Raw genomic sequence first — 14490 nt, 5'->3', positions numbered from 1 at the left:
AATATTATACCTCTGCATATTAGGCAAGTAGGCTTTTCTAATGCTAATTCAATAAACTGAAAGAAAAATTATTTTTTTTAATACAAGATGAACATTTTGATATTGGCATTATTGGGTTTATAGATATTTATGTTGGACTACTAATAATATAAATTCGATCTTCATTGTAATACCAGATTACATTATTGATTTAAATACTCTGTTGGGGATTATATAGCCCACACAACAGGGGGAAAAGACTCCTCTCTCTCTCTCTCTCTCTCTCTCTCTTTTTTCTAATCCTGTACTTTGAATACTTATTCATCAAAGTATGCTGCCATCTTTAATTCCATATATCCTCACCTAACAGTGGCTGCCAGACAAATGGCCCACATACATATATGCTTTAATGTATCTTGTGGCTGCAAATTATAAATGTCTTTGTACTCTGATCCATTGGACCTAAAGGGTATTACCATAAGGAATATCTACGCTAAATTAAATAGGAAAAAGAGGAACAAATGCATCAGAAACAATAGAATACATCGCAAACAGAAGCTGGTTCCTTTGAATGAGGGTTGTGATTAGGGGAATATATAGCACATCGCACATCTTAATACTTCATAAGGCCAAAGCATAAGGCACATTTTGTCTTATCCATTATGCATGAATCTTGCAATAATCAAAACCAAAAGTGCTTTTGTTGGAGAATCCAATGCTTTTTACTGTAATAGCTTCACCTTGAAGACACATGGTGGATATAACTTAGTTATTCATAGCAACAAGTGATGCATTACTCTGCGAAGCTTTAGGAATTGATGCCTTGCCTATGGCACATGTTTGAAGTGTGGAATATTACATATATATATTGACACTTGACAGTGATTTATACTTACGGACATCTATCAAAGTTAATCAATTATGAGAATTATAATGCTCAGGGTCAGAGGCAAGCCTCCTTAAGCCGTTTTTCTCATTGCAGAGAACTTTTTGGACTTGTCCACAACAGATGGCTAATATTTATGCGGCTTTGCATGTATATTTTATTAGTTTTAACTTGTATGAAATAACAGCTAATTCATCTAGAAGATGGGCGCATGATAAATGAGATATATTATTTTTTAAAAGGTTTATGAATTAACAGTTTGGCATATGCTGGGCTTACTAGCTATTTTATGAACTAGCTTTTTCACTAGATCAAATTGTTTTTGAGACAACATTTAGATTCCAAATTAGACAAAATAATCGTTTTGAATTTAAAACCAATTTAGTCAAATAAACTTTTCACTTGACCAAATCATACATTTTCCTAGCTTCTTTACGAATCTTTCATTGTATCTGTACATGTCAGTAGAGCTTGAGCTAGAACCAAGGGCTACTGTTAGTATGTTGGTCTAAAAGATAATGAATACGTAAGTAATTAGTGACATCAGGTTTTCTGTGTAGCATATATATAGCTAAGCTCCACTTGTCTCCTCTTCTGCATATATGTTATATATGTATATATCAACCTCTACCAGTTGAAGTCTAACGCCCAAGGTATGTGCCTAACTAGCTTTATGTGGTTACTATTTTTGTTTCTAATATCATCATGTGCATAGTGCTTGATGAGTTTCACTAGAGTTAAGTAGTGAATGATTCAAGAGAGTTAGAACTTCAGACAGAACTTATATTTTTCTGCAAACTATCTCTTCCCATTTTAAACTTTCACTGCTGTTGATAACATAGATACCTATATTCGTGGAATTGATATTTTTTGAAAGATGAATGCATATGAAAACACATTGGTTAGTCTTCATTACAAATTTTGTAAAAATCATGTAGCATAATTTGAATTGAAAGTCACATGGAAAATATGGACAAAAATAAATTAGGCAAAGAAAAACATGACCACACTACCATCCTTGAAGTTAACAAGAAAAATCATGCATTGGTGTAAGTTTTATAGTATAAATATATGATTAATTACATAGTGCCCAATCAATACCATATACCATCAAAATCAAATCATACAGTCATTGCAGGTCGTGCAACTAAAACATGGCAATGCTTTTATGAAAGAGAATATATCCTGGAAATGGGTAATGGAAGATATATAATGCAAATCTCAGTTGGCAAACATACATGAACAGTGGAAGCGAAAGATTATCTCTACGTTACTGGATTTTCCGTATCTTTGTGGATTTGTTATGAAAAAGCTAATCTTTTTGCATCTATAGTTAGATAGCGACAGTGTTGAAGTGATAAACCATTGCTTTTATTCGAGTAATGGAACAAAACAAAGTATTCAGCTTCATACTTTCATTTTGTGGTGGAGTCTTTATAGTATGTTGTATTTTGAGGTTTTTCGCTTTTCTTCAAGCTGAGTATAAAATTTTCCTAGCTTCTATACGAATCTTCTGCAGTATATACACAAACATATACCGTACATGCATGCGTCCTCTACTAGATTCTTATCCTTCCTAGCCCTTGAAAAACACTTTATAATATATACACCCATTTATTTTTCTGAATGTATATGTTAGCAAGTTATAAGTGACTTTCTTAAAATACCCTACCTGTGTAGCATGTGAACATATTCCTATTAAAACTAATTAGGAGTATATTATTATTTCCAATTGCTGCACTCATTTATATTTTACAAGAGGTATGATAGCAAGATATAACTATAATTTTCAAATACATGGAAAGTTATAGCTTGTTAAAATATTCTCTTTGAAAAAATAAGTTAGTGTACATTAATAAACTCCTCCTGTGTGTGAGAGAGAGAAAAGATCAGATAGCATCAGTGTCAAATTTAGTAAAACAGATTACACGTACACTCAGAAGAGTATCAACTTACATCAACATAAGTTACATCATATTCTTACACGTATATTTATAATTTTTATGTTAATTTAGAATTATTTAATGCCTAATTAATATATATCAAAATAATATAACATGTACACATAAAATGTGTAAAAATATGTTTTTATGATTATTTAATTTTAATAAAATTAAAAAAAATGAATTCATCATCACATTCTAAAGTTATTGCAGCAACTACTATAAGATACTCCTATGAATAGTTTTCAACATCTCTCTGCTTTTGGGGCAGAACAGGCAGAAAGGACAAGATTGTCTAACAAAAAAGAACACTAATGGGTGACAGTAATAGTAAAACAGGCCGATAGAGCATAAAATAGAGAACAGATTTTGCCCTGTATGAATTCCGTCCTCTTTTATGGATTCGTACACTACAACTTTGTCAAATGCTCCCTTACAGTTATTAGATGGGATTAATAATATTGTTCAGAGACTCGAATAAGCCTGACATGTGTAGCAAACACAAGGGTCATCAGGAACTCCAATGCATGATTCTATGCAAAAGGAACCAATAATTGATTTTTGGGTACTCTCAATCCTTAATCAGTGCCATTGGCCCCTACTCAAATATGCTTACAGTAAAATAAGATCAAATAAATAAATATGCTTACAGTACTAAAGTCGCACCTCCACTTGAAAACATCATTCTCTAACAAGCCTCTTTGATAATAGATTCAGTTTCTTTTATATATATAATTCTAAAAAATTTTATACTCAATTTTAATCTTTTATTTATTTTATATCTAATAAATTATAATTTATTATTTACGTCTCGCCTTATATTAATTATTTATTATAAATGCTAATTATATAATTAATTAACTAATAATATATTTTTAATAATAATATGATAAATGTTAACTTATCAACTAATTTATTGATTATTATGTTTAATTTATATGTAGAATTTTGAAAAAAATAATTTTTTTCAGTTTAAATTATATATATTTTGTATTGAATGTAATTTTGTTTGACTTAAAAATAGATTGATTATAAACAAATTATGTAAATAATATTCAATATTTGGATTAGTTATGAAAATATTATTTTAAACATTGATTATGTAAAATATGTTTTTGTTTATATATATTAAGTAAAAGGAGATTTCAAAATAATTTATTTTAATTGAAATGTTTAAAATGTGTTTTTTCTGTAGTGAAAATTATATAAAAAGGATATAAAATCATAGTTTGCTTTGTATTTGAAATGATCAATTATTGAAGATAAAAAATAAAGTAAAATAAAAAAAAACAGATTTTAATCATAAAATTTAATTTTTTATTTTAAATAAATATTTTTATAATTAAAAATTATAAGCTAATTTTCTAACAACTATTAAATAAAATTAAACAGTGTTTTATTTTATTTATTTTTTATAATTAGAAGAAATAATCCATTCTAAACACCCTCACAATTTTGATATTCTTACACTCATTTTTTTGTTACTCTCATTTTCCACCTTTGTTATTTGTTAAAAGAAATTATTTTATTTATCACCTTACACATCACATTTCTTATTTTTCTTTCTTCTCTTTTTATTAAATGAAATATATACAGCTCAAATAAATCTAAAAATATCATTTTCAAAACACAAAACTCACTACACTCTTTCCCTTCTTCCCCTTTCTTTATGCGTATGATAAGAACCTTCTAGGGTAAAATAAGAAATTTCCCACACCCTCCTTTTTTCATTTACAACTTTTTTTTAAAGAAGATTAGAAGTTTTTTTTTTTTATAAAGTATTTTATTTGTAGGTTAGTTGATTAAAAAAATTATAAAGTATAAATGAAAGTTTCTTTTATTTATTTTTACTTTAAAAATATTTAAAATTTTATATTATTTTTAGGCTTAAATATGTTATTAGTCTTTATAAATGTAGATCGTTTTGTGATAAGTCCAATAAAATTTTTTGTTAAGATGTAGTCCTTAGAAAATTAAAAATTTAGAAATTAGTCTTTACCGTTAACTTTTTTAGAGTGTTGAACTGACTAAGGGAGAGTTGGCTCAACATTTTACTTGGTACAGCGTGGCCAAGTTACGACTTATGTAACATGTCACGTTATTTATTATTATTTTATTTAGTTTCATAGTTCCGTTTTGGAAGGAATAAGGGGTGGCATGAGTGTGAGAAATGAAAAAGAGAGGGAAAGGAGATAGGAGTCGTGCATATGGGAGGAATGAAAAGGGGGTAGGAGAGAGAGGTGGTATAGATGGTGGTAGGAGTGTGAGTGTTAAAGAGAAATGAATGTAAGGAAAGGGATAGTGCGGATATGAGTGGGAGTGGGTGTTGGAGGGAGATAAGAGTGTGGGTGTTAGAGAAAAATGGTGTGGGGAAGGAAAATGGGTGGTACTTATGGAGGAATGAGAAGGGGTAGTGGAGAAAAGTTGTGCAGATGGGAGAATGAAAGTGAATGGAGTAGAGGGGTGATTTGGATGGGAGTGTTGGAGGAAAAAAGGTGTGAGAAAAAGGAAGTGTTAGAGGGAGAGGGATGTGGAGAAGAGGAAAAGAGTGATGCGGATAGGAGAATGGAATGGAATGGAGAAAGAGGTAGTGCGGATAGGAGAATGGAAAGGAATAAAGAATGAGGCAGTGAGGATAAGAGAATGAAAAGGGATGGAGGAAGGGGTGGTGCGAATTGGGTTGAGAATGTGGGTATTAAAAGGAGAAAAAGTGTGAGAAAAGGAAATGAATGAAAAGGAAAGGTGGTGCAGATTGGAAAATGGGAAGGAATAGGAGAGGAGAGTGGTGTGGATGATAAAATGGAAGTGGGTGAGGGAGAGGGGTGATGTGAATAAAAGTGTGGGGAAGAGGAAGGGGTGGAGGAAAGATAGGGAGGAATGATAGTGTGAGGTGGGAGAAAGGGAAGGGATAGGAGTAGATGAGATGTGTCGAAAAAGTGTGAAGAAGGAGAAAGAAAAAGAGCTTATATGCAATTATATAAAATAAGTTTAGAACTTTATTTATAAATTTTAATTTTAAATAATAAAAAATAAGAAATAATAAATGACATAGCATACTACATAGATTATAACTAGGTCTGTTAGCTAGTTCAAAACTTAATAGAGATAAGATTAACAGTAGGGACCAAATCTTAAATTTTTAACTTTTCAGATATTAAATCTCAACAAAAAAATTTATAAGTATTTATTACAAAATAATCTATATTTATAAATACTAATAACATATTTAAGCTTTCTTATATAAATTAACATAGTATGTCACCATAAAAAAATATTATTTACTATTAGATTATATTTTATATAAAAACTTAAATATTAGTATAAATAATGCAATATATATATCAAAAAATAATTTTGTTAATTTGATCTATATATATAATTTGGTACTAGAATGGTGGACGCATGCATTTGTTTGAATTGACAAGTGATCCGGCAAAGCAACGAAGGAGAAAATGTAAGCAGTTTTGCATCAATATTCGAATAAATATTAATAACTCTTTTATTAATTCGTGCTCATTTAAAAGAATAGATCACAAGTGATTTTTAAAAATATTTCATAACTAATAGACTTAGTCTATTATTGTAATGTAAAACTTTTAATTAAAAATATTGAAATATAACTATACATTTATAAGAAAACTACAGTTTGATTTCATTCGATTTTAACAATAAAAAAAATAAAAACTACACTAAACTAAACTGCAGTAAGACGTGATTTATTAAGTTTTTGATTGGTTATTATTTTATAGCTTTGAATCAATTTTCGAAAAGAAAAATTAACTACGACAGGGAGTAATGGATGTTTCACGAAGTATGGTAAGTAGGGTGTGTATATATTCGAGAAATAGAGTGTCCAAACATTAAATCAAGCAAACTCAAAATAAAACTTCAAGTGAAAAGCTCACAGAGGTACCCAACAAGTTTGTGTTTGTAAGTTTAAATTTAAATAGATTTTATTTTATGAAATTAATCTTACTTAAAATAAATTTAAAATATATTTTTTGTATGTTTAAATTTTTTTTAAAAATTAAGTTTATAATAAACATTTTCTTCTTCTTTCTTATTGCTTAAGCCAAAATACATAAAAAAAAAAATACTTCATTTTTTTCCGTTCATCTTACTCTTTCTCTTCTCCTCTCTTTCGCCCACCCCACCCAACCCAACCCTTCTTTCTCTCCTCTTTTTCCTTCCCTTCCATTCAACTCTTCTTCCTCTCCTTCACACCTAAGAGCTCTCTCCCTCCCTTTTACTTAGTCCCTCTCTTCCTCTCACCCATTCTCCTTCCCCTCTCCCACTTAGCCTCTCCTCTTCCCCTTTTCTTTTAATTCAGCCACCTTTTTCATTCTTTTTTCTCACTTAGTCCTTTTCTTTATTTTTTTTTCCTTCAGTCCCACCCAGTCTTTCTCTTTCTCTCCTCTAGCCTTTTTCCCTTTCCTCTATTAGTTTTCTCTTATTCTTACTCTTTTTTGTGTTCTCACTTCCATTTCCCTCTCAACCTCTCTTTCTTTCCTGCTTAAACTAAATTTGTTTAAGCGAATTTTGGTTACTCAAGCAAAAATCACTTTTTATCAAATTCACTTAAGCAGAATTTTATTTTGTTTAAATGAATGAAAAACTATAATTTGTAGTTCTCGTCAAAACTGCAAGTGATCCAGATCTGTTACTGAACTAGAATATTTTATCAGGTGAATGAAAGCTAAACAACGATAAATTATTAAGAAATTATTTTTTATAGCATAATCATTATTTTTTTTAGAATTAACTTTAAATAGCTAAAAAATTATGAAAAATGTTTATTACATTTAAGATATAAAAATATAATAAATATTTTTATTAACAAACTATGCTATTATTAATTTTTAAAATGAACATTATTCTTATTTGTATCAATATCGAGGTGGTTTGAGTGTGCGGTAGACATTTAACTTTATCTTGACATAAATATAATAATAAAAAAAAAAAAAACTTTATCTTGACATCGTTACGGTAACATAGACGAGTGCATGAGCATGACCCACGAGTCAAGTCACTCAGAACCCTTTGTTACTTTCTTTTCCTCAACAATGACGCCGGGAAGTGACATCACGTCACCGTCTCCAGCATCTTTCAGGCTTCGTTGGGACGTGTTCCTGAGCTTCAGAGGCACCGACACGCGCAACACCTTCACCATGGACCTCTACAACGCGCTCCACAGTCGTGGGATTCGGGTCTTCCGTGACGATGACGGGTTGGATCGTGGCGACGAGATCCAGAAGAAGCTTCTAGAAGCTATTGAAGATTCCGCAGCCTCTGTTATCGTTTTGTCTCCTGATTATGCGTCTTCACATTGGTGTTTGGAGGAGCTTGCGAAGATTTGTGAGTGTGGGAGGCTGATCTTGCCCGTTTTCTATTTGGTTGACCCGTCTCATGTCAGAAAGCAAAAGGGTCCCTTTGAGATGTCTTTCAGGTCCCATGCAAAGAAGTTTTCCAGTGAGGAGGTTCAGCAGTGGAGGGATGCCATGAAAAAAGTGGGTGGAATCGCTGGTTGGGTTTTGGGTGAGAACAGGTGGTGATTTCTAGATGAAATATTTTGCACGTTTTCATCTAATTGCTTCAACTTTTGAGTGAACCATATTTTGTATCATAATTCCCATAACCATGGTATCATGTAGTCTACGAGTTCTATCATATCAACCATTGTTAAAAGTGGTCTCGAGATAAATAATATCTTTAAGAATTTATATTGTGATCGACTTTCATATCATTATGTGATCTATATAACCAATTAATCTCAAACAGAAAAATGAAGTTTTTGTCGTTGTTTTTGTGTGATTCATCTTTTTTTTTACTCTTGTAAGTTAAGTTTTTAAGATAATTAGTTATTTGTAATTTTAAGGATTATTTAATTTGAGAACATATTTTTAATTTTATTGATGATCATGAAAAGTTTATTTTATTTCCCATTTTGTGAAATAATAGGGTGATATTTTTATAAATGCATAGGGATATAAAATAGTAACATTTTCTCTAATCAAACTGATATGTTATAGGTTTGTGAATTTTGACATGCTATATTGTTATTGTTTTTTTAATATAAGCATACGATGGTTATGTCTAGTAAGATTCACAAATTTTGCAGTGACAGTGAAAAAAGTGATGAGCTTATTCGAGTTTTGGTGCAAACGGTTATGAAGCAGATGAGGAGTACTCCACTGAGTGTACCTCCGCACACAGTTGGGCTTGATGAGAGAGTTGAAGAGTTGAAAAAGTTGATTAATGTGAAATCCAACGATGTAAGGGTTTTGGGGTTGTATGGTATGGGTGGGGTAGGCAAAACAACCCTGGCCAAGAGCCTCTTCAACAACCTTGTTGTTCATTTTGAGCTTCGCAGCTTCATTCCAAATGTTAGACAAGTTTCCCAACATGAAGATGGTTTGATTTCTCTTCAAAACAGAATTCATGCTGATCTTTCCAATGGTAGAAAACTGGGTCTCATCAATGATGTTAATGATGGATTTTCAGCTATCAAAAGAATAATACAAGAGAATCGAGTTTTGTTAATCCTAGATGATGTTGATGATGTAAAGCAACTTGATTTTTTGATGGGTAAGAAGGAATGGTTTTATAAAGGAAGTCGGATTCTAATAACGACAAGGGATACACAAGTTTTACCTGAGAGTTATGTTGATGTGCTCTATGAGGTAAGGGAATTGGATTTCTCTTCATCACTTGAATTGTTCTGGTATCATGCAATGAGAAGAAAGAAACCTACAGAGGATCTTTCGGATGTGTCAAAACAAATAGTAGAAAAAACAGGAGGGTTACCTTTGGCTTTGGAGGTTTTTGGGTCTTTTTTGTTTGATAAAAGGACACCACTGGAATGGAAAGATGCTTTGGAGAAGCTGAAACAGATTCGACCTGCTTGTCTTCATGATGTGTTGAAGATTAGTTTTGATGCGTTAGATGAACAAGAGAGATGCATTTTCCTTGACATTGCTTGTTTGTTTGTGCAAATGGAAATGAAGAGAGAAGATGTGGTTGATATATTGGATGGTTGTAATCTTAGAGGAGAGATAGCATTAACAGTCCTCACTGCAAAATCTCTAATTAAAATCATTAATGATGGTGTCCTGTGGATGCATGATCAAGTTAGAGACATGGGAAGGCAAATTGTTCAAAATGAAAGTCTAGTGGATCCTGGTCTACGTAGCAGGCTTTGGGATCGTGCTGAAATCTTGACTGTCTTCAAGAATAAGAAGGTAAATATTGTAGCAATCGAGTTTCTATCTCAGTTGAGAAAATTAAAATATTACACGATTAAATAATATCTCTAATAACCTTTTATGAAAAGTAACTTTTATCAATTTAATTATTAAACTTAAATCCTTATAAAATATATCACATCTACAAAATTTCTTATAATTCATAAAATAATTGATATTCATTCCCACATTTTATTTTAACATATTATATATTGTTTGAAATAGCTATTACTATATTACATATACACAAGTTTTTAAATTATGTAAAATTTTATATATATGAGTATATATCATATGAATCAACGGTAAAATTTATTTTTAACAAAAAATTGTTAGAAGTGTGCGTATATATGTGAAAACAAAGGTTCACATTTGAATCCGAAGCTGTATTTGAGTCGAAAACTTAAAAATGTTTTAGGTGAGGCAACTAGAACTTTGAGACAGTAATAAGTCATATATGCTATTTTGCACATTAAAGGTAGTGCAAAAACCATCACTTTCAAGCGAATAGATACCAACACATATAGTGAAATTTAATTAAAAAATAGCACAAAAAATATTTAAGTAACTCATCTATGTTTTGTATTCTGTGGAATAAGCTGGCATTGTGAAATACTAAATAATCACAGGAGTTATGAATTGTCCATTTCATTTCTTGAAATTTTAACAATGAATAGTACGTGCAGGGAACAAGAAATGTTCAAGGGATTGTCCTAGATTGTGTTAAGAGAAGAATGGTTAGCTCCATTCCTAGAGATCGCACTGCTGATGAAATTACTCGGGATAACTTTAGAAAAAAGCCCAGTTGTAAAACTGCATCAGCATATATTAAAGAGAGATATAAAAAGTATGTGAGGGAAAGAGAAGAGAAAGCAAAACAGTTTATACTTCATGCAAAGCACTTTCAACCAATGGTTTCATTAAGGCTACTTCAAATTAATTATTCGAGATTGGAAGGACGATCCAGGTGTCTTCGTTCAGGACTCAAGTGGTTACAATGGAAACAATGTCCATTAAGGTGTATGCCTTCTAACTATAATCCTTTGGAACTTGCAGTGTTGGATCTCTCTGAAAGTGATATTGAAACGGTGTGGGGCAGACACAGTAACAAGGTTTGCTTTCTTACTAGCCAGTGAACTATTGGGTTTTATTTTATTTATTTCGAACAAGGTGTTTTCTATTTAAATTTAGTTTATTTACATTATATTGTTTTCATACAAACTAAACACTCATTTATTCTTTCCAAAATATGCCTGAAGGTAATTTGGTCATCCAAATAAAATCTTTTTTTCTTCAAATAAAATTTAATTATAATATATAAAAGTTAAGACAGTTGACATTTGTAAGCATACAATATGTTATTTGTACAACACTAATAATTTTATTATTGAGAGATTAAGTTAAAAAAATATCAATATCATGGCTAGAATTTGCTTCAAACTCCACTTTTCTTTCATTTTCTTACTTTTTTAACATATTTCTAAAAACGCACAGTAAAAATTTATTATTTATTAATATATGTTTTTAGACGTGTGATAAAAAAATTATCTTTTAATACTAAAATGCTGTTCAAGTTTTTTTTATTGAATTTATGAATGATGAGATTTATTTGGCAGGTGGCTGAGCAGTTGACGGTTTTAAACCTCACCAGTTGCCATCGTTTGACAGCAACTCCTGATTTAAGTGGGTATCTGTCCCTGAAAAAGATTGTTTTGGAAGAATGCTCTCATCTAACTTGGATTCACGAATCACTAGGAAATCTAAGTACCTTAATTCACTTGAACCTGAGCCTATGCTCTAACCTTATCGAACTACCCGGTGATATGTCTGGCCTCAAACTTCTCGAGGACCTTATTCTTTCTGGCTGCTGGAAATTGAAAGCATTGCCCAAAGACTTAAGCCGCATGGTTAATTTAAAACAACTTCTTCTTGATGACACTGCTATAACTGAGCTACCTGAGTCCATCTTTCACCTGACAAAACTTGAAAAGTTGAGTGCAAATAAATGCCAGTATCTGAAGAGGTTACCTAACTGCATTGGGAAACTGACCTCACTGCAAGAATTGTCACTAAACAATACACCATTAGAGGAATTGCCAGATTCTGTTGGTTCGTTGGAAAACCTTGAGACCCTTGGTTTGGTGGGGTGTAAATCACTCTCCGTGATTCCTAACTCTATTGGGAAAATAATTTCATTAACACAACTATTTTTGAACGTCAGTGGAATTAAGGAATTGCCTGCTTCTATTGGTTCTTTATCATATTTAAGGAAATTGTCTGTTGGAGGCTGCACTTCTCTTGACAAATTGTCCGTGTCAATAGAAGCATTAGTTTCTATTGTTGAGCTTCAGTTAGATGGAACATCAATTACCTATTTGCCAGATCAAATTGGGGCCTTGAAAATGCTAGTAAAGCTTGAGATGAGAAATTGTCAGCATCTCAGGTTTCTACCAGAATCATTTGGCTGCATGTCAGCTCTTGCCATCTTGGACATGCATGAGACAAATATTACTGAATTGCCAGAGTCAATAGGAATGTTGGAAAATCTTATTCGGTTGAGATTAGACATGTGCAAACAGCTACAAAGGCTTCCATCTTCCATTGGAAATTTGAAATCCTTGCGATGGTTAATGATGAAGGAAACTGCACTAACGAATCTACCTGATAGCTTTGGGATGCTAACAAGCCTGGTAAAACTTGACATGAAAAGAAAGCCCTATCTTAATGGGGTTGGAACCAGCATGCCCACTGGGATAACAATTCCTAACAAACTAGAAGAACCTAATTCAGAGGCGATCTTAACTTCTTTTTGCAATCTTACCTTGCTGGAAGAGGTAGATGCTCATGGGTGGCAACTATATGGCAAAATTCCAGATGACTTTGGAAAGCTATCGTCACTAGAAACTTTAATTTTATGCCACAACAATATTTGCAGTCTTCCAGTCAGCATGACAGGTCTCTCTTATCTCAAAAAGCTTAGGTTATCATATTGCAGGGAGCTCGTGTTTCTGCCTCCTCTTCCCTCTTGCTTAGAAGAGCTTAATCTTGCAAACTGTACTGCAGTACAGTACATATCCGATATTTCAAACTTGGAGCGCTTAGAGGAGCTGAACCTTACAAATTGTGAAAAGGTGGTGGATATACCAGGTCTTGAACATTTGAAGTCCTTAAGAAGGTTGTACATGAATGGTTGCATTGGATGCCACCTTGTCGTAAAGAGAAGATTTTCTAAGGTTTGTCATTTCTTTATCCGAATCTAATGAATATTTCCTTCCTCCCCTCCCCATAATTTCATCCTTTTATATCTTGACCACTCAAATAAGGTGTAATGGTCTATATTCGTTAATCTCAACGATAAAATTTTGTCCCAGGTTCTACTTAAAAAATTACAGATTTTGATTATGCCTGGAAACACAGTTCCAGATTGGTTTACAGCGGAACCAGTTGTCTTTTCCAAGCGAAGAAACCGCGAGCTTAAAGGTATTATTTGTTTTGGCGTGCTTTCTTTCAACAATATACCAGAAAACCGAAGAGAAGAGCTGCAGTTAGTGGATGTTCAAGGGAAAATCTTTAATATGACGGATAATGTATATAGCACAACGTTTCGCCTGCTAGGAGTACCTAGGACAAATGAAGAGCACATTTTTTTGCGCAGATTTGGGGTTCAGTCTTCGTTAGTTTTTGAGTTAAAAGATAAATATACCTTACATTTGACAAAGCGAAACCCACCCTTTGTTGAGGGGCTGGAGCTGAAGAACTGTAGAATTCATTTAGTTTTTGAAGGGGATGATGATTATGAGGAAGATGAAGGATCACTAGACGAAAGTCAATACTCCGTTTCACAAAAATTAGCCAAGTTCTTCAACTTAACTGCAGAATATGACCCATGTGGATGAGTATCAGTCTTCAGCTGAACTGCAGGAAATCAAAAAATGAATAATATGCATAGTTGCATGCCTAGGTCATCACGCAGTCGTTTTTTGTGCAAAATCTTTCGAGTAGTTTGAAATGAATGTCATTCTTATGTTGCGATTTTCAGGTTTCCCCTACTGAACAAATAAAGTAGTTCTGTAACGTCATTCTTTACCAATTAGACGGGTAAATAATGTTGAAGAACTCTTTAATTAGCAGGCAATGACCTAACCTGACATTTGCTTATTAACTGTACAGCAAACTTTCCATAACTACACTGAACACGATAATTTTGTGTTGGAAGGCCACAACAGAATGAAAAGTTTTCTGAATATTCGACACTTGCTCCATTGACTCCAACGATCTGATTCTGATGTGTGCATATATCCTAAATGTAACGGCTTAATCCAATACAAACAAGAAGTATTAAAAGCAACTGAAAATAATCCATACAATCTCGAAATTTAAAAAATTGGCTTACTAAAAGTTTTGGAATATACATCTGTGACAATTCTAGAAACCTGCTCTT

The 14490-nt window shown here is 32.2% G+C and overlaps 1 protein-coding gene across 2 annotated transcripts; it reads left to right on the top strand.

The window, feature by feature from the left end:
- Positions 1 to 7814: 7814 nt before the first annotated feature.
- LOC113869367 (TMV resistance protein N-like) lies at positions 7815 to 14299 on the top strand. Of its 2 annotated transcripts, none has more exons than XM_027505662.1 (5): positions 7815 to 7889; positions 8931 to 10046; positions 10736 to 11161; positions 11666 to 13282; positions 13421 to 14290. In XM_027505662.1, the coding sequence occupies exons 1-5, from the start codon at positions 7818 to 7820 to the stop codon at positions 13943 to 13945; spliced, it is 3756 nt and encodes a 1251-aa protein (XP_027361463.1). In that variant the 5' UTR covers positions 7815 to 7817; the 3' UTR covers positions 13946 to 14290. The 2 variants fall into 2 exon arrangements, with proteins under 2 accessions (XP_027361463.1, XP_027361462.1); XM_027505661.1 differs by having other exon boundaries at positions 7820 to 8353; positions 8927 to 10046; positions 13421 to 14299.
- Positions 14300 to 14490: the final 191 nt, after the last annotated feature.

This window comes from Abrus precatorius, unplaced genomic scaffold (genome assembly GCF_003935025.1).
Source record: "Abrus precatorius isolate BTA unplaced genomic scaffold, Abrus_2018 Scaffold6, whole genome shotgun sequence".
Taxonomy (NCBI): domain Eukaryota; kingdom Viridiplantae; phylum Streptophyta; class Magnoliopsida; order Fabales; family Fabaceae; genus Abrus; species Abrus precatorius.
The sequence above is the reverse complement of the archived record's forward strand: the minus strand, read 5'-3'. Positions and strand labels throughout refer to the sequence as shown.

Coding starts and splice junctions, on each gene's coding strand:
- LOC113869367 (XM_027505661.1), top strand. CDS start 7,872: ATGACGCCGGGAAGTGACATCACGTCACCGTCTCCAGCATCTTTCAGG. Junction 11,162..11,665: donor GGGGCAGACACAGTAACAAG/GTTTGCTTTCTT, acceptor TTTATTTGGCAG/GTGGCTGAGCAGTTGACGGT. Junction 13,283..13,420: donor TAAAGAGAAGATTTTCTAAG/GTTTGTCATTTC, acceptor ATTTTGTCCCAG/GTTCTACTTAAAAAATTACA.